A 20129-nucleotide genomic window follows, 5' to 3' on the forward strand; every position below is an offset into this window, starting at 1 on the left:
GTAGAGGGATATGATAGTTAGTCTCCAGCAAAGGATCACCGCCTTGTCGGGGCGCTGGAGCTTGAGCACCTCAATGATGTCATGAGCGAAACCGTGAAGGGCCACCCAAGACGGGACGGTTGTGGCAGAGAGGTCAGACCAAGCGTGATCCCTGGGGAAGGCAATGGCAAACCACTCCAGTATCCTTGCCAAGAAAACTAAATGGACCAGTACAACCAGAGATATGTCGGTATGCCATTGGAAGATGGGACTCCCAGGTCGGAAGATGGCCAAAATGCTACTGGGGAGGAGCAGAGGATAAGTTCAACTAGCCCCAGATGTGATGACGCAGCTAGCTCAAAGCCGAAAGGAAGGCTAGCGGCCGACGGTACTGGAGGTGAACGACGAATCCGATGCTCTAAAGATCAACACACCATAGGAACCTGGAATGTAAGATCTATGAGCCAGGGCAAATTGGATGTTGTTATTGGTGAGATGTCAAGACTAAAGATAGACATTCTGGGGGTCAGCGAACTGAAATGGACTGGAATGGGCCACTTCACATCAGAGGACCACCAGATCTACTACTGTGGACAAGAGGAACATAGAAGAAATGGAGTAGCCTTCATAATTAATAAGAAATTCGCTAAAGCGGTGTTTGGATACAACCCAAAAAATGACAGAATGATCTCAATTCGAGTGCAAGGAAAGCCTTTCAACATCACAGTGATCCAAATATACGCCCCAACCACAGCTGCTGAAGAAGCAGAAGTAGATCAGTTCTATGAGGATCTGCAGGACCTACTGGATAATACACCAAAAAGAGACATTATTTTCATTACAGGAGACTGGAATGCCAAGGTGGGAAGTCAAATGACAACTGGGATCACAGGCAAGCATGGTCTGGGAGAACAAAATGAAGCGGGACGCAGGCTGATAGAATTCTGCCAGGAAAACTCGCTGTGTATAACGAATACTCTCTTCCAACAACCTAAAAGACGGCTTTATACATGGACCTCACCAGATGGTCAACACCGAAATCAGATTGACTACATCCTTTGCAGCCAAAGGTGGCGGACATCCATCCAGTCGGTGAAAACAAGACCTGGGGCTGACTGTAGCTCAGATCACGAACTTCTTATTGCCCAATTTAGAATAAAACTAAAGAGATCAGGGAAAATACACAGACCAGTTAGATATGATCTCACTAACATTCCTAGCGAATATACAGTGGAAGTGAAGAACAGATTTGAAGGACTAGATTTAGTAAACAGAGTCCCAGAAGAACTATGGACAGAAGTCCGCGACATTGTTCAGGAGGCGGCAACAATGTACGTTCCAAAGAAAAAGAAAACCAAGAAGGCAAAATGGTTGTCTGCTGAGACACTGGAAGTAGCCCAAGAAGGGAGGAAAGCAAAAGGAAACAGTGAAAAGGGGAGATATGCCCAGTTAAATGCGCAATTCCAGAAGTTAGCCAGAAGAGATAAGGAACTATTTTTAAATAAGCAATGCATGGAAGTGGAAGAAGACAACAGAATAGGAAGGACAAGAGACCTCTTCCAGAAAATTAGAAACATTGGAGGTAAATTTCAGGCAAAAATTGGTATGATAAGAAACAAAGATGGCAGGGACCTAACAGAAACTGAAGAGATCAAGAGAAGGTGGCGAGACTATACAGAAGATCTGTATAGGAAGGATAACAATATCGAGGATAGCTTTGACGGTGTGGTGAATGAATTAGAACCAGACATCCTGAGGAGTGAGGTTGAATGGGCCTTAAGAAGCATTGCTAACAACAAGGCAGCAGGAGATGATGGGATCCCAGCTGAACTGTTTAAAATCTTAAAAGATGATGCTGTCAAGGTGATGCATGCCATTTGCCAGCAAATATGGAAAACACAAGAATGGCCATCAGACTGGAAAAAATCAACTTATATCCCCATACCAAAAAAGGGAAATGCGAAAGACTGCTCAAACTTCCGTACAGTGGCCCTTATTTCTCATGCCAGTAAGGTAATGCTCAAGATCCTGCAAGGAAGACTCCAGCAATACATGGAGCGAGAGTTGCCAGATGTTCAAGCCGGGTTTAGAAAAGGCAGAGGAACGAGAGACCAGATTGCCAATATCCGCTGGATAATGGAGAAAGGCAGGGAGTTTCAGAAAAACATCTACTTCTGCTTCATTGACTATTCTAAAGCCTTTGACTGTGTGGATCATAATAAATTGTGGCAAGTTCTTGGTGGGATGGGCATACCAAGCCACCTTGTCTCTCTCCTGAGGAATCTGTACAAGGACCAAGTCGCAACAGTCAGAACTGACCACGGAACAACAGACTGGTTCAAGATTGGGAAAGGTGTACGGCAAGGCTGCATACTCTCACCCAACCTTTTTAACTTGTATGCAGAACACACCATGCGATGTGCGGGGCTGGATGAATGCAAAGCTGGGGTGAAAATTGCTGGAAGAAACATTAACAACCTCAGATATGCAGATGACACCACTCTGATGGCCGAAAGCGAGGAGGAGCTGAGGAGCCTTCTAATCAAGGTGAAAGAAGAAAGCGCAAAAGCCGGGTTGCAGCTAAACGTAAAAAAAACCAAGATTATGGCAACAAGAATGATTGACAACTGGAAAATAGAGGGAGAAACCGTGGAGGCCGTGACAGACTTTGTATTTCTAGGTGCAAAGATTACTGCAGATGCAGACTGTAGCCAGGAAATCAGAAGACGCTTACTTCTTGGGAGGAGAGCAATGTCCAGTCTCGATAAAATAGTGAAGAGTAGAGACATCAGACTGGCAACAAAGATCCGCCTAATCAAAGCCATGGTATTCCCTGTAGTCACCTACGGATGTGAGAGCTGGACCTTAGGGAAGGCTGAGCGAAGGAAGATCGATGCTTTTGAGCTGTGGTGTTGGAGGAAAGTGCTGAGAGTGCCTTGGACTGCGAGAAGATCCAACCAGTCCATCCTCCAGGAAATAAAGCCCGACTGCTCACTGGAGGGAAAGATACTAGAGACAAAGTTGAAGTACTTTGGCCACATCATGAGGAGACAGGAAAGCCTAGAGAAGACAATTATGCTGGGGAAAGTGGAAGGCAAAAGGAAGAGGGGCCGACCAAGGGCAAGATGGATGGATGGCATCCTTGAAGTGACTGGACTGACCTTGAGGGAGCTGGGGGTGGTAATGGCCGACAGGGAGCTCTGGCGTAGGCTGGTCCATGAGGTCACGAAGAGTCGGAGACGACTGAACGAATGAACAACAACAAATGATAGTTAGTGTATCGAGACCTGGAATATACTAACCTTTTCGGAGTGGGGGGAATGTAGCCTAAATAGAGTTTATGCAGAGTAAAATAGTCCTTATGGTGCCATAGGACTATCTTGCCTTTGCTGCAGACAAACAATGCTGGTTCCAGAAAGGTTTTTTTACTATATTGAACAAGATAATTTTGTAATTGGTTCGAGCTTTGAATTAAAAGTGTTCATTTAAATTATTACTAACAAGAATCCAAAGACATAAAACATAACTCACATTCTGTTAGTGACATATGCAAGTGTAAATTCAGTTTTCCATTCTGTTCTTTTAGTCACTGCAGTGGTTGGGATTCTCTTCTTCCTTGATGAGAATGATGTCATCATTCACTAAGACATCAGGAGGACCCAGTGCATTTCAGCAGGTGGTGTCATCAGGCTGTCTGTAGGGACATAACCAGATGCTTATTGGATTCCCCCATTCAGTGGCTGACCGGATCTAAAAATATTGGTTGCCAGGCACCCCCCCCCCCAACTATAAAGCTATCATTTAGTAAAGGTCGAGCCTATATCACAGGACTCTTGAACCTTCAGCCCTCCAGATGTTTGGGCCTCCAACTGCAAGAAGCCGTAGCCAGCTTGTTCAGTGGTCAAGAATTCTGGGAGCTGAGGTTCCAAAACACCCGTAAGGCTGCAGGTTGAAGAAGCCTGCTGTATAACATATGTGTCAGCCTCATGTAACCCAAATCAGAAGTATCTTTTCAGTTATTTATTATATTTATTTATTTTATTCATTTACTATATTTATATCCCGCCTTTCTCAACCCTGAAGGGAACTCACGGCGGCTTACAACAATAGGCAACATTTCAGTGCCTTTAAAAAGCAATATAAAATTAAAATGGCATGTCTTCAGATCTATCGTGACCCTAAACCGATAAAAATTATTTAACATAAAAAGAATAACAAACATTGCAGAGAAGCTGAATAGTCTGTAATGGCAATTCTGTGTGGAGCTACTTAAGGAACTGTGGGTATTATGCTAGATAAAAATATGAGAGAAACAAGTTATGGGTAAAATTCCTATGACATAAAATAGTGAAGTAGCCGTAAGTATTGGAAGATTACTTGTGGCTGTCTTTTTGTCAGATAAGTATCTTTTCCATCTGATTAAGTGTGTACCCAATTATTTTTAAAATACTGGAACATATTTTCTCATGAAATATTTCGGTCTCATAAATAGTGTTTAACAAAGGAAGACCCAGCTGACACAACAGTGCCTTTCTCAGCTATACATAATGTAATTGAAACTGACTTGGCAGGAAGTTGTATTGAAGTTGCCAAGCTTGATTATGGAACATTATTTTGTATTTGGATGGGCAGAATCACAAAATGAGATTACTACCATGAGTTAGTGTTTCCCTGATAAGAAGCTTCCCTTGTTGATAGTATGTGTTTTAAAATATGTGAGAGGAAGATAGATTGTATTTTTGTTAGGAAAGGATGCATAAACAAACTGCTAGCAAATCTGGGGCTATTATGTCTGAAGCAGAGAAATACTCAGTAAACAGGTTTCTAAGATGATTTAGTTTCATTATTGTTCTACAAGGTTTTGTGATACCGACGCCAATCTGACTAGTTGGTAGGATCTTCAGTGTCCTTTTTGGAAATAGTCTCCTGGAATCAGTCTTGTTCTCCAAGACACTCTACAGTCATTAGTAAAGTCTTACGCAATTTCATCTGCCCCTGGAGAGTTGAATTCATCTAGAGTAGCTGTTTTCTTTATTCACTCTGAGTCGCAGTCTCCTTATAGCAGATTCCTAGATTAGTTTAGTGTTTACAGCTTATTTTATTTTTTGGATATTTAATGTTTCTTTTACTTAAGTTATATTTCTCTTTACTGTTCTAATGTAGCACAAACTCGATTTAAAATCATGCTACGTATTTTTGACATTAATATTGAATACAGAGAAAGGGCAGCATTATATGTCAAAAATGTGTAAACATCTGAGGAACTCTATGACTTAAAGCATGAGGAATAGTTTGAGAGACCGTATGAGTAAAAATTAAAAGGGAAGGAAACAGAATCAAACCAGATTGAAAATGTGGTTGATGTCTTCTTAGAACAGATGACCACACTTTCAAAAAGAAAGTATTGTAGCAATGTAAGATTTCAACCACACTTACATCTGTTGGAAGTCAATTTTTTTCCAAGAATAGAAGGTTCAATTAATTCTCACTTGCTTTGCTGATTAATTTCATTTTTCAGAAAGTGGAGGTAGCACAAAAGGAATCATCTATCCAACAAAAAGGAGGTGCTCAGTGGAGTGGAACTAGTGGGAACGCCTGGGTGGAAGTGAGCACATCTGCTTGGAATTTGTTATAAAAAGGAAGGAAATGGGGTCAAGTATAATCAGACATATACTCTGGACTTTGAAAAAACTGATTTCATTAACACGAAGAAATGTTAAAAATTCCAAAAGGGAAGAGAATTCATGAAAGATAGGAGTTTCTAAAAAGGCAGAATTTCAAAAAGTTCTAGTGTGGAAGAAAATCAGGAGGAATCTAAAACAGAGGTTCTCAAACTTCTTCAGCTGTATTTATTTATTTATTTATTTCACTTACTTATACCCCGCCCTTCTCACCCCGGAGGGGACTCAGGGCGGCTTACAGAGGAGGCACAATTAGATGCCCAAATCCATTGACAAACAGTATAAAATACAAAACAATTCAACAGTTAAATTAAACCATCAATACATCATACAATAATAAAACAATCTCATGATCAGGGTTAGAGTCCATATATCCATTCCATTTCATTTGCTCTTGTTTATCGTCAGATCCTTAAATTAATTGTCAGAATGACCAAAGGCTTGGTCCCACACCCAGGTCTTCAGTTTTTTCCTAAACGCCAGAAGGGACGTCGCCGATCTAATCTCCCCGGGGAGTGAGTTCCACAGGCGGGGGGCCACCACTGAGAAAGCCCTGCTCCTCGTCCCCGCCAACCTCACTTGTGAGAGTGGCGGGGTCGAGAGCAGGGCCTCCCCAGAAGATCTTAAACTTCGAGGTGGGACGTAGAGGGAGATCCGTTCGGACAAATACACTGGGTCGGAACCATATAGGGTTTTATAGGTCAAAACCAGCACTTTGAATTGTGCTCGGAATTGGATCGGCAGCCAGTGGAGCTGACGCAGCAGGGGGGTGGTATGCTCCCTGTACGTCGCTCCGGTGAGCAATCTGGCTGCTTCTCGCTGGACTAGTTGAAGTTTCCGAGCAGTCTTCAGAGGCAGCCCCACGTAGAGTGCGTTGCAGTAGTCCAACCGGGATGTGACAAGAGCGTGGACCACCGTGGCCAGATCTGACTTCCCAAGGTACGGGCGCAGCTGGCGCACAAGTTTTAGTTGTGCGAAAGCTCTCCCAGCCACCGCCGAGACCTGGGGTTCCAGGCTCAGCGGTGAATCTAGGATCACTCCCAAACTGCGAACCTGCGTCTTCAGGGGGAGTGTAACCCCGTCTAACACAGGCTGTAACCCTATACCCTGTTCGGCCTTGCGACTGACCAGTAGGACCTCTGTCTTGTCTGGATTCAATTTCAATTTGTTAGCTCTCATCCAGTCCGACACAGCAGCCAGACACCGGTTCAAGATCTGGACAGCCTCCTTGGTGACAGGTGGGAAGGAGTGACAGATTTGGACATCATCTGCATAGAGATAACATCTTAGTCCGAAACTCCGAATGATCTCTCCCAGCGGCTTCATGTAGATGTTAAATAACATCGGGGACAGAATTGAACCCTGTAGAGCCTTTTTTGAAGCAAAAGTTTCTTGTGGAGCTCCAATAAATGTTTCTGCATCTATATCAAGCTTGGGCAAACTTTTTGACCAATGTAAACAGTATTTCAGAAGACCCCAGGGGCCATTCATTCCAACCCCTTTCTGTCATGCAGCAAGAGAGGAAGGCTGGGGGTGGGGGAAGCATTTGGGGGGAGAGGGAGGGAGAAAGGGTTTTTGGGGCTGAGGGAGGGGAGGACAAAAGCTTTTGGGGCGAGAGAGGGGAGGAAAAAGGCTTTAGGGGCAAGGGAAGGGAGGGAAAATGACTTTTGGCAATGTGGGAGGGGAGGAAATAATCTTTTGGGGCAAGGGGAGTAAAGCTTTTGGGGGTCAGGGAGGGGAGGGGGAAAACACTTTTGTTGAGGGAGGGGAGGAAAAAAGGCTTTTGTGGCAAGAGGGAAGAGCAAGAAAGAGGAGGGAAAACTTTGAGGGGAATGAAGAAAGCATGGAGCCTTTCAGTATGCTTCACAAAGCCCCAAGGGCTCTGCGGAGCACACTTTGAGATCAACTGATCTAGAGAAACCATGATTTTTTTGGTAAATTGAAATAGAAAACATCTAACACATAGAAGGGGGAAGGACTCCTTAGACAAATATACAGATTAATAACTAATACTAATAATGAAAAAGTTTTAAAATCAAGATCAGAATGAACTCAGCCGAGCTGTAAGTGTTAAAAAATTCCTGTATTTCCTTGATTCTAATGTTCAATCAATGTTAATGTGCACCTTAATTTTCAAAGCTCTGAAACCAAAAAAAGCATTTGATGGCAAATACAATGTGCTCTTTGTAATTTGATCAAAAAAGGTGAGCATTATTGTTTCTGTCTGTTTAGAATTCCTTTGTTATAAACAATTGTGTTAGAACACCAAAGCTTCCCGTGATGGAAAAGACAACCTTGGGGTGTATCTATGCTGTAGAATGAATCCACTTTAATTGCTGATTCAGTGCTATGGAAATCAAGGGGCTGTAGCTTGACAAGGTTTTGAGCCTTCTCTACCAAAGAATGCTGGTGCCTCATCAAACTACAAATCCCAGGATTGGATAGCATTGAGCCCAGGCTATGTAATCAGAGATGACGTCCCTCAAAGATGAGCTCAAGGTGCACCTCCTGAAGAATGTATGTAAATTAGAAGAGGTACATTGTAACTCCAGCCAAAAATATATAATGTTTAACTTTGGATAACATACGGAAGGGTTAACAAACCTGTGGTGTCTATTTACTGTCTGTCTCCCTGTTCAGAAGATTTAACTTCACTTTCTGTCCCTGTGACAATGGGATTTTAAAAAATGTGGCTTGTTGTGGAAACAAGGATGGGAGATAAAGCCTCAGTGAGACCCCTTTTCTCCATGATAATAACTCTTTCAGGAGTTGATTTCCCTTCTGAGAGGCAGATTTCTCTCACTTCCTGTTGTCTCACCCCTGCTCTTAGATATGAGTCATTTGTAAGTCTGATGTTTGTAACTCAGGGACTGCCTTTATATGCTCTCTCAGATAAATATACCATCATGTTTAATGAGAATATAAATATACCATCATGTTTAATGAGAAAGGTATTCATTCTCATTATTTATAAAGGTATTATTCAGAACATTGGTAATAAAGGAATTGTTTGTGATCTAATTTTATTGATTTCTGCAAATTCCAAATTCCAGAAGTGTAGTTCTCATGATCATGACTACCAAGTATGTTGAGAAAGCCCCAATTTACCACGTTGTTCACAAAAATCCCATTTTGAACCTTTAGAAAGTATTTTACATTTCCAAGGGTTTAAATACCATTGATTTCTTGATTTTACACAGTGCCTTTTGACACTTGAGGACAAAAAAAATTGCATTGGCCCTCTCAACCACAATTCGTTTCAGTAATGACTTTCATCTTGGGCAATTTTTAAAAAAACAATTAGAAATATCCACGGAGGCTAGGGTTATCAGTGGCTACTAGATTGTTGTATATCACACTATGTATCAGATGGTATGCCTCTGTTTATCAGTTGCTGGTGACTGCAAGACCTAGGATGCAGTTATACTCATGTCCTATGGCAACTGGTTGGCCACTATATGAATACAATGATGGATTAGAGAGGGCCATGGCCAGATGCAGCAGTGATGTTTTGTAGTTTTAAATCAGCCCAAATGATAAATGCTCTAAAGGAACTCGGTAGGTTCTTAAGAGATTAAAAATAACTCACAAACAAAATTGTAAAATAATTTTGGGTACTGATATTTGACTTATCTTATTGCAACAGGTCTTTCATTTTTACCTTTTCCCAAGACCTTAGAGCAGTGGTGGTTGACTATGTTAGGAAGCAGGCTTTTGTCATTATATCCACCCTGGTGGACTGCGCCATTGCATTTTGAACCAAAAATGTCACAGAGGTTTTACTTTCTTGCATTTTCGGTGGGCGACTTTGAAGGAAGTTTCTTGAGAAAGCCACAAAAAGATATTTATGTTTCCCATGGAGCACAGTTTTCTCCCCTCCTTACATAAGTAAAAAATAACTGTTTTGTCATCATCTCCCCCCCCCCTTCCAAAATCCCAGTTCTTCTACTTTAGCAAGAAGCCCATTATTCTCAGTGAAGCAACTCTAGAAAAGAATAGATGTTTCTTAGGTCAATTGAGGACAGAACGACTATTGCGTTATGTGATATTGGATTTAGACTATCAAAACATGATTGTGTATGAGGGAACCTCTCCCATTCTGTTATCGTTCAACCCATCTGGACTACAGACACTTAAACCTAAATGGTTTTTTTTTCTGCATCTACTTAAAAAAAAACCTTCCACGTGTTCAGTGAAACTTCCTCCCAATTGGAAGTGTGACTCATTTGTTCCCATGTAAAGATAAAAAAGTTCTGCATTTTTGTCCCCGCATGCAGCATTTATGCAGACTTCTGTTTAAATTTATATCCTTTTTATTATTCTACACCTGACCAGATTATAACAACATGAAAAATAGCCTGACTTTGTGAACTCCGAAATTCCTTCAGTACATAGCCAAAGCTATTAAGGATCTGAAATTTCTTAAGTGTATTGACTGTTCTAGTCATGAACAAATATCCCATTAATAATGAGATTCCTTTTCTAAATACTGGCCTGTAAAGGTTTTTTTTTTTTTTTTTTTTTTGCTCTCCCTATTAAATATAATCATATTTTTTGTGAAGGTATGTTTTGAGGAAAACAATAGCTGAGCATGTATTCTAGCTTCTGCAGCACTAACAGAAATAACAAAACTTCTAGTACAGCATACCGTGTTCCTTCCTGTCCTTTGTGACACACAAATGGGAAAGCGAATTAGGTCATCAGGAATCTTTTGAATCTAACAGATCTGCATTATGCCAGGATAGGGACTTTGCAGAAGTCCAGTTTACTTTATTTGATGTTTAGAATACTTTCTAATTGTATTGTAAAATGTCAAGAAAGCATAATTGATTGTCAGTATATTGTATATCATTTTTCATAACATTTTATTTATGTTGCTATACTACCAGTGATAAAAAAAACCGCATTCTTCATAATAGTTCAACCTATATGAACTTCAGTCTTTTATTGTTAGTTCTGATTTATGTTGGTTGTGCTGTTGGTATTTCCAATCTTCACCTACCTGATTTCGTCACTGGAAATCCGATGTATTATCAGAGCCTCTGTTTGCAAAGCACGTGTTGTACCACTTCCTGTGTCCTGTTTCTTAAATATTTGCTTATCTTCTCATCTAGCAGAATTAGGGAAAGTGATCTACGAAGCAGAAAAACAAAGAGGAATGGAATATTTAACACTGAAGAGGTCTGTGCTCATGGAAAAGGAGCATGCTACTCCACAGGTTCCTACTGTTTACCAGTGTAGGAGAGAACTGCAGTTTATACAGGGAACCCGTTCCCTGTATAAGTCTTCATATTTTATCTTAGGATGGCTGTTGCCCCATTAAAATTAGAAGGTTACTTTTGAAAGGTAATTAGTTAATATAAATGAGATGTTCTCCAAAGTAATTGCCATTTTAGCTATATTTTAAAAGAATAACGGTTACCCATTCTCAAAATTAACTAAATTATTTGCTTAAAAAAAAAAAAGAATGCTAAAAGTTGCTGGTACAAAACAGATTCTCTTCACTTCAGCATTGAAAGCCTGAGAGAGCAGTAAGGGGGCACAGCATCAGCAAGCAGTTGTACTTTATGATATTTTGCTCCTGCCATTTAGTACATTTGTTCATTTAGATTGAACAAAGGGACTTAAAATGTTTTTAAGGGTTACCTGTCCATGAGGTTGTCATCTAAAAAGATCCAAAACACAACTGATGATGCCAGTGAGGGAGAGAATGAAGTCTAGCAACTGTTGGCTGCTCTTACCTCCCTCCCAAACCACAACATAGCAGGTGATATGAAGGTAGGACTATTTTTCAGCCATTGGAATCAAGACACAATGGGACTGGACTTTGTTGGTTTTCTCTTCCTCAAAGGCCAGAGCAGAATAATTGGGATCAAGAAAGAGCCTTTCATTAGTCATTGGAATTGGGATGCAGTGGTGCTGGGCTTGGCAGCTCCCTCAGAGGCCAGAGCACTGGCAGTTGTTAACTTTACATTTTGCCGTGATAGTCTAAAAGGAATGATGTTATCCTATATTCAGTTGCAAATGTAACCTGCAAATATAATAAGCGATGGTTCATTGTTTCATAAAAGAACAAATGAAAGTAACTAATTATTTGCAGCTGCTTCTCCCAACTCTTATCAGTTATTTAGTGCTTCTGTCAGAGTTCTTACTTCATCCTCATCGTGAAATATGCATGGGAAAGTGACTTACCTGCAGTTTCTCAGACTGTATAGCTGAGTCAGATTTGATGTTATCCATTGAGCCATCCTAGCCCAAAATTAATATGTTTATTATTTTGCTGCTTTTCACTGTTGGTAAAGCATTGATTTCAAGGATATTGAATATAATTTTGCATTTTATATATATCATATCATACATATGTCGTCAGAACAGGTTTTTTAAAAGAAATAAAAACAAACACAGAACTAAAGCAAAATTTCAATTTATTAGTAAATTTGCTTTCAACATTGTCTTGATTAACACTATATTTTATAATTATTATTTCCTAAGTGCAGTTTAAAGACAATGCAGTATATCAACGTCCTAATAAAATAGATTAGTGTGGAGAAATACCCTTCTGAATTCTCATAGATTTTAATAGGATTGAATTCCTTTATGTTTTTTGCTTATAACTACTTAAAGAACAGTTGTATTTACCAGAGTTGGAAAGATCTATTGCAGCACTTGTTATCTCCAAAGTCTATTTATTTATTTCCAGTATTTATATTCAACCCACAGGAGACTCAGGGTGGATTACAATGCATATATATACACATGTCAAACAATGCCATAGACGCACAACATATATAGACAGACATAAAGAGGCTATTTAACATTCCAGCTTCATGAGGGTATGCTCGAATTCTGGTCACCGGGGGAGCTGTCACTTCACTGTCCTCTTGTGACACCGATGGAATACTTCTCATTCTTTTGCATGCTGCTGGAGATTTTTATGCCGTCATAGTTGACTCATAGTGACTTAAAGAAGCAAGTTGGAATGACAGTATTTTGGATGTTTTTGTTCTGACATTTAAAAACCTCTCTTCCAATTAAAACAAATTATCTGCTATTATGATTATGGTTATTATATTGCCAATCAATGATTTATTATGGTCTATGACCAGCACACTATAGAATGGGGCCCAGGTGCCCAAGGAAGGGAATTGCAGTTCCCAAGTAGGTCAGATAAAAAAGCAGATTAAAAACATGTTATAAAAGAGACAGATTAAAAAACAACCTAAACTTACAGTTTAAAATGTAGGTATGAGTCTATAAGAGGGGGGCAGCTAATAGGAAATATCAAACCACTGGGAGGCTCTAAAGAGAGATGAGGGGTTTATTATATTATGTCTTGCTGTTTCCCAGTTTGAGAGTTGACTTACATCAGTTAAACATAATAAAAAAGATCACAGCATACAAACATTGGAAAGCGGTTAAGCCATCATAAAATGAAAACCAACTAAAATATAAAATAATCAGTAACAATAGCAGCAAATGAATGTGTTTTATCTTAAAATATGAATCTTTGCATTTGTTTTCTTTATGCATTTCAGTACATGTTGGTCATTTTAGACATTTACACAAATTTATGTAAATGTCTAAACATGCGGTATTTACAGTGTACTCAACAAAAAATGCTTCAGTTGTACTTCATAAAAAGAAAAATCGGACTTTTTAGCAGGCCTTGGAAATGCTGGTTTGTTAACAGTAAATTTTTGATTTTTATACTTATTTTATATACTTACATACCTATGATGATGTACAATTTTCCTAGACAGAAAGAAGTTGTGCGTGAAAAAGATTTAAGAAGCCTTGGTCTAGCCTATCTGGGAAGGGGGTTTCAGAACACAGAGACAGCTATTGAAAAGATACTCTCCTGTGTTCCCACCAAATGTACATGTGAGAATGGTGGGACAGTGAGAAGGATCTCCCAGGTAATAATCTCAAAAACACAAGCAGGCTCATGTGAGTGAATACAGTCATTCAGATAACCTGAACATGAGCTGTATAGGACTTTATAGACATCATGAATTCATTGAGTTATGCCCAAAAATAGACAAGCACTGAATCTGAACTGCTGTAGCAAAGAATTTGTGTGATCTGTGTAACCGGTTCTAGGGCTACTAGTTACAGGGGCTGTTTGAAACCATGTTGGGAAGAAAGGGCTAGCAAAGCAAATTGATTCCTCATTCCTACAGCCTGGAATGTCCTATATGGTCATTACTGTCTGGAGAATCCTACAGGTAGTTTAGACATGGCAGAGGAAATTTCAATATTAGTTAAACAACTTTGCCCATGTACTCGCCACTTAGTCCTTTCACATGGAAATGAGACATTAGTAGACAACTTTGTCCATGGACTCCCCACTTAGTCCTTTCCCATGGAAATGAGACATCTGTGATATCCTAGCAGCCAACAACAGTCCTTATAGGGAGCTGAGAAGTGCCTTCTTGATGAACTAATATAGCATTCCCCAACCAAATGTGTCTTTTATGTAATGTACTTCAACTACCATCAACGTTTTTTATTCAGCTGTGGGTAATGAAATTTGTGGTCAGTTGGTGCCACATGGAAGAATTCCAAATATATGTTAGGTTACATCAGTTATTCAATAGAATTCCTCTTCCTCTTTTTCATGCAAGCATTTTATGTACCCTTGAAAGCATTTTGAGCACTGTTGAAAAAGCCTTGATTTAAAAAATAGAAATCATGATGGTAGTGTTTATTGTTTTGAATTTTTTTCAACTTTCTTTTCAGAAAACCAAGGTTGTCTTCATCATGTTGTTCATGAACGTTTGGGTGAGCTACTCCGCGTGTTAAAGGCAATAATAAACAAACATCAGAGTCTCAATTCAGTTGACATTCTAAGTGCTGCTGGAACAGTTATTGCAAAAGTGAAAGGTAAGGAAAACAAATCTACAGTATTGGATCATTGCAAGAAAATATAAACTGAAATATGTGAAATCTTGTGATGTAGGGTAATAAGAAGATTGTGCTTCTGAAATGTCCAATTTTCACCAGTCAAAAAAGTAATTAAGTGTTATAGGACTTTTCTTCACATATGTCCTTATCAGTATGGGCCCTTAAGTTTTTGGCATATGCATGCTTTCTCCATTGAATACGTAGACATCTATTTAAAGCCCATATAGATACTGTCTTCCTATTTGATAATTCACCTATTTTCTTTGTATTAGTCATTTATGCAAGCTTTGGTGGCTTCAGCTGTTTTAGCTGTCTGAACTGGTCATCAGCCGTAATAAAGTTTAGTTACTTACTTACAAATAGATGTCATTATATGATCCTGAAGACTAGATTGGGGTAGCCTCCACTCTCCCAAGTTTTCCAGAAACACCTGAAAACAGGGATTTTAAAATAAGTCTTATGGCCTTAATCACTATATTCAAGCACTTCTTAGAGGGTGTTCACTTCTGCACTTTACGGGTATTGATATTGTACACAGCCACTATTTTTGCAGTTTGCTGGGTTTTATAGTATCCTTTAAATTAATAGGAGTTTTATTGCTGTTTTAAGTATCGTTGGGTCAATTTTATTGTTATTAATTTTACCTTTCTGTATTTTGTTGTGTTTGCTTTATTATTATTATTATTATTATTATTGCACTATTGAGTGCTTTATATGAGCTGGGTCTCTTCAGGGAGATGGTATAAAGTTTAATTATTTTATTTATTATAATTTTAGCTGTATTACAGACTGAGAATTTAGAGAAAGAGAAGGTATAAAATCTACTTACGGTATTTATTATAGCTGTGCTAAGTATTACATTAGAGGTTTTACAGTCTATAGTTCATCTTTTTTACTTTGTTTTAACAGTAACTGTAGGATTTAGCATGTTCACAAAATTCCTGTGGATCTTTGCATGTAACGTGTTTTCTATTTCTAAGCTAGTGGTCATGTTTAGAACTGGTACATAAGTCATATGTGCAGAAAACTACTGCTATTTTTTAAAGTTTGTTTTGTTGTAATTAATGTTATAAATTGTCAATCAAGACTATGGTATATATAGCAATGCTTGATATATAATTGAGCATACCTGATCCAGTCAGTATGTTGATAACAGTTGGTCTGAAATCAGATGTACACAGTTTTATCATCTTGTTTTGAGGAACAGTTGTTTCTTAACTCTGGATTCAAAGTGAGAAAGAGAAACCACAAATGCAAAAACATCTGGTTGTTGTGTAAGCGAGTTGTGAAACTACCAGCATCATCAAAATACCTAAGAAACTTCCTGATTACACTGTGTAACACGAGTTTTGTTCCTGGGTTCCAAATGTCATTTTCTAATTTGTTCTATCATAAAAACTTGGAATCCTGCAGCACATTTTGCTATAGTTTTTCAATGAATGTCTCATAGAATCGCAACCAATTTAACATTGTTTGTGGCAGTCACAAAAACTAAATTTCTGGAGTAAAACAACTACTTTCAAAATAAGTACCACACAATTAAGCAAGAAATAACACTTTCAAAGCAGAAACAGAAAACATTTCAAATTTTGTTACATAGTGTTGCTGTTGTTGTTGTTGTTGTTGTTGTTGTTGTTGTTATATTTATACCCCACCGTATCTCCCCAAAGGGAGATAAAGTGGGGTATAAATATAATAATAATCTCAGAAAGGAAAGATTGGACACTGGTCGATAGTTGTCCATTATAGAAGGGTTCAGAGATGGCTTTTTAAATATGGGTCTCACAAGTGCCTCCTCTAGGCAAGCTGGAACTTTCTATTGTTCTAAGGAGGTATCGACCACTGCCTTCACCTACTCTGCCAGTCCCCCTTTGGCCTGTTTGATCAGCCAGGAAGTGCAAGGATCTAGAATGCTTGTGGTAGCTCTCACCTCTCCAAGCATCCTGTTGATATCCTCAGGCTGCACAAATTGAAAGGTATCTGTCAACACTGGACAAGCAGGAGCCAAAGTTATAACCATTGGAACTATATCAATAGCAACATTCAAATTGGAATGCATCTGAGCGATTTTATTTGCAAAGTGCCTCGCAAATTCTTCACAGTGTGCTGCTGAATGACCAGGGGTTTCTCTTTGAGGACCAGTACGTAGTAGCCGCCTGACCACTCGAAACAGCTCAGCTGGACGGTTCCTTGCAGATGCAGTGGTGGCAGCAAGGAATGATTTCTCTGCTGCCTCCGTTGCTACAGAGTAGGCTTTCAAATACACTCTAGCCTGTTCTCAGCCAGGTTCTCTATGAATTTTCCGCCAATGTCACTCTTGCCTCTGTCTCACTTGCTTCATCGCCGCCAACTCCTTGGAAAACCAGGGGGCTGGTTTGGCTCTGCTTCGACAGAATTGCCTGCCAAGGTGACAGGAAAATCCCCAAAAGCTATCAGGAATCCATCCCCCACCCCTGTGGAGGCTTGTGGAATGCTAGTAAATCTAAACCTGACTAGGTAGTGATTGGTCCATGATAACAGAACTGCGACAGGTTCCTCCACACCACAATCACCATCATCCCATCCTGCACAGAAAACAAGGTAAAAAGTGTGTCCAGCAGTATGGGTAGTTGGGACACCACTTGGAACAGACTCATGATTGTCATGGAGACCATGAAGTCCTGAGCCACTCCCGACAGGACAGTCTCAGCATGGATGGTGAAGACTCCCAACACCATTGCTGCTGAGACTTCATCCCCAAGACCATGTCAGCTAGCTCAGGAAGGGAGACTGTTGAGCAGCGGGGTGAGCGATACACCAACAGAATCCCTATTCTGTCCTGGTCACCCACCTTTAGGTAAATACACTCCAACACTGTTGACTGCGGGATGAGGAACCTGGTCAGGGGGATGGAATCACGATAGACCAGTGCAACTCTACCTCCCTGCCCCCCAGTCCTTGCCTGCTGCTGCACATACAATCCCGGTGAGCAGAACTGAGAGAAATTAACCCCCCAGTCTCATAAAGCCAGGTCTCTGTGATACAAACCAGGTCAGCATGTTCATGCAGAATCAAGTCCTGGATGGTAGTTGTTTTCCCATTGACTGACCTGGCATTCTGCAGCAGCATTTTCAACCTAGAAGGACTGTTGTCAACCAGTTCTCAAGCTTGCCATTCATTAAGCATGTGCAGGGATGCCCATTTTGACTACATTTCATATATACAAGAGTTACTAGTCTGGAGCACAATCCCTGAATCCAAAGAAGCTAATATGTGTTGTTTCAAAATAAGTTATTTTTGAAATAGATATGGATATTCTTGTTCATCATGCATGTATAGTTCCACACCTGTACAGAACAACTTTAGAATTTTTTTAGAAGTAATCAAGAGCCTTTCATCTGAATTCTGCCATGACATTTTCCCCTGCTTCCACTCCTTGTTGGCTGCTGTCAGGAGGAAATGTTACCTTCCTTTTCCTCTGAGCAAGCTATCCCTTTGTCTTCATTTACTTGTCTCACTTCCTTTCTGTCTACAGTCTTATTCTCTACATATTTGCCTTTCAACTTTATTGGGGTTAACTTTGGTTTTATGGGTTTCTCCATTGCTTCTGTGTTGATTGAAGTGGTGCTCATGTTATAAAAGACAGTTTTAGGATGTCTTCCATATGTGACAGAAAGTTACTCCTCTCAAAACATTAGCATATAGTCAGTGAATATGTTTTCTCTTTTCAAGTAGGCATGTCAGTCTTACTCTTCTCTGTTGTAAGTCATGCTAAGAAAGTAGGACATTTTGCCAAAAGATGCTGAGCCTGATGTTTCCAGAGCTCCATAAATGAGGAGTCTTTGTTCTACTTCAATTTGAGCCATATTTTTGGTGGCGAAGATGTTACTTGTTCGTTGGTGGCCTGAGACAAACACTTCTCTAAGGAAGCTGGATCATGCTGAACAACTTCAGCATCTATGGTTGCTACACAATTCATTGTGTAAATTTGACTTGACTGATCAGCCATAAAACAGATTTTTTCCCCTTTTCTGGTAATCAGAACCAGAAGATGAAGACTGGGAGAAGCATCTTGTCTCAGGCCACCACTTCAGACCCTTCAAATCCAACATATCCCAGATGTACATAGAAGTTAATTGATTATTTGCCCCTGGCCATCATTACTCAAAACTCAAGAAGTCTGACTTGACCACGTGGTCCACACCTTAGTTATTTCTAGGTTGGATTACTGTAATGCAATCTATGTGGGGCTGCCCTTGAAGAGGGCCCGGAAACTGCAGTTAGTGCAAAGGTCTGCGGCCAGATTGTTAACAATAGCAAATTACAGGGAGCAGTCAATCCCCCTGTTGAAACAGTTCCACTGGCTACCGATAAGTTTCCGGTCCCAATACAAGCAAATTCTTACCTATAAAGCCCTAAATGGTTCGGGACCTGCCTATCTTTGTGACCGCATCTTCCTCTGCGAACCAACACAATCTCTAAGATCACCTGGGGAGGCTTTTCTCTCGCTCCCACCCCCATCTCAGGCATGGTTGGTGGGGATGAGAGAGAGGGCCTTCTTGGTGATGCCCCCCCCCCCGGCTCTGGAACTCCCTCCCCAGGGAGATTACACTAATATCTACCCTGTCCATCTTCCGCAAATATTTAAAGACATGGTTGTTCTGCTGTGCCTTTGACTAGACAATCCCCCAGATAGCTTGACCCTACTAGGACCCAAAATCTTGCTCATGCACTTTGCTATTGTTCTGCACTTAAATTTATAATGCTCTATTCTCATACTGCCCTTTATCTCCACTGTTGCCCTATGATCGATGCACTCTATTCATCAGCCCTATCCCCGCAATTGTCTTTGCGCCAGTCTGCCCACCTTTACTCAGAAACTGATTGTCTTCGCAGGGCTCATTGGTTGTTGGTTGATGTTTGCTTTTATATTCTATTTTGTTTTAAGTTGCCATTATATATTTAATGTGCTATATTTTAATTATGCTGTTCAAGCTTGTCTCCATAGGGAGATGGAGGTAGGGTACAAAAATAAAGTTGTTATTATTACGTAACTCTGAACACTTGGAGCTATGTAAAATTTTGTTCTCATGAAATAATAAGCCTAGTAGGGAGTATTCTTATGCATTTGTGTCTCCACATGTGATGGTTACTTGGTTGTACTAGTATATATGTTGAGAGAGAGAGAGAGAGAGAAAGCAGGAAAACTATGAAATTGATCATGAACTAGATTGTGCTTTATAATATTTATTTTGCAACATTTGATAAGATAAAGTCTCATCAGTCTGAGATGGAGTTCAGTGCTTTAGAAAAATCACAAAACTAAACTTCTATAGGGCATCTGCAACAGAATGTAGCACACAGGACTTAGCAATATAAAACTTGTGGATTTTCCCTCAAATTAGCAGTTCCACTGCCCCGCTACTCCCATCTGTGTTCTCCTTTCATTATGCTTATGTTCACATTTTCCTCTAAGATATCCTATTACATATTTTGAAAGATTATATATAATTTGGAGGAGGAAGTACAAATAGTCGAAAGACCTTTGACTAAAAATTCTGGTGCTACTAAGAAACTTCCAGAATT

General features: G+C 39.9%; 1 protein-coding gene across 2 annotated transcripts in view; it reads left to right on the forward strand.

Moving 5' to 3' along the window:
* ARHGAP29 (Rho GTPase activating protein 29) overlaps positions 1-20129 on the forward strand; it is a 79428-nt gene that overhangs the window by 26138 nt on the left and 33161 nt on the right. For both annotated transcript variants that reach the window (XM_060773973.2, XM_060773974.2), the window contains exon 3: positions 14400-14543. In XM_060773973.2, the coding sequence (XP_060629956.2) occupies positions 14400-14543 (144 nt within the window). The remainder of the gene's footprint in view (positions 1-14399; positions 14544-20129) is intronic.

The sequence above is a fragment of the Anolis sagrei genome, chromosome 4 (genome assembly GCF_037176765.1).
Source record: "Anolis sagrei isolate rAnoSag1 chromosome 4, rAnoSag1.mat, whole genome shotgun sequence".
In the NCBI taxonomy this organism is placed as follows: Eukaryota; Metazoa; Chordata; class Lepidosauria; order Squamata; family Dactyloidae; genus Anolis; species Anolis sagrei.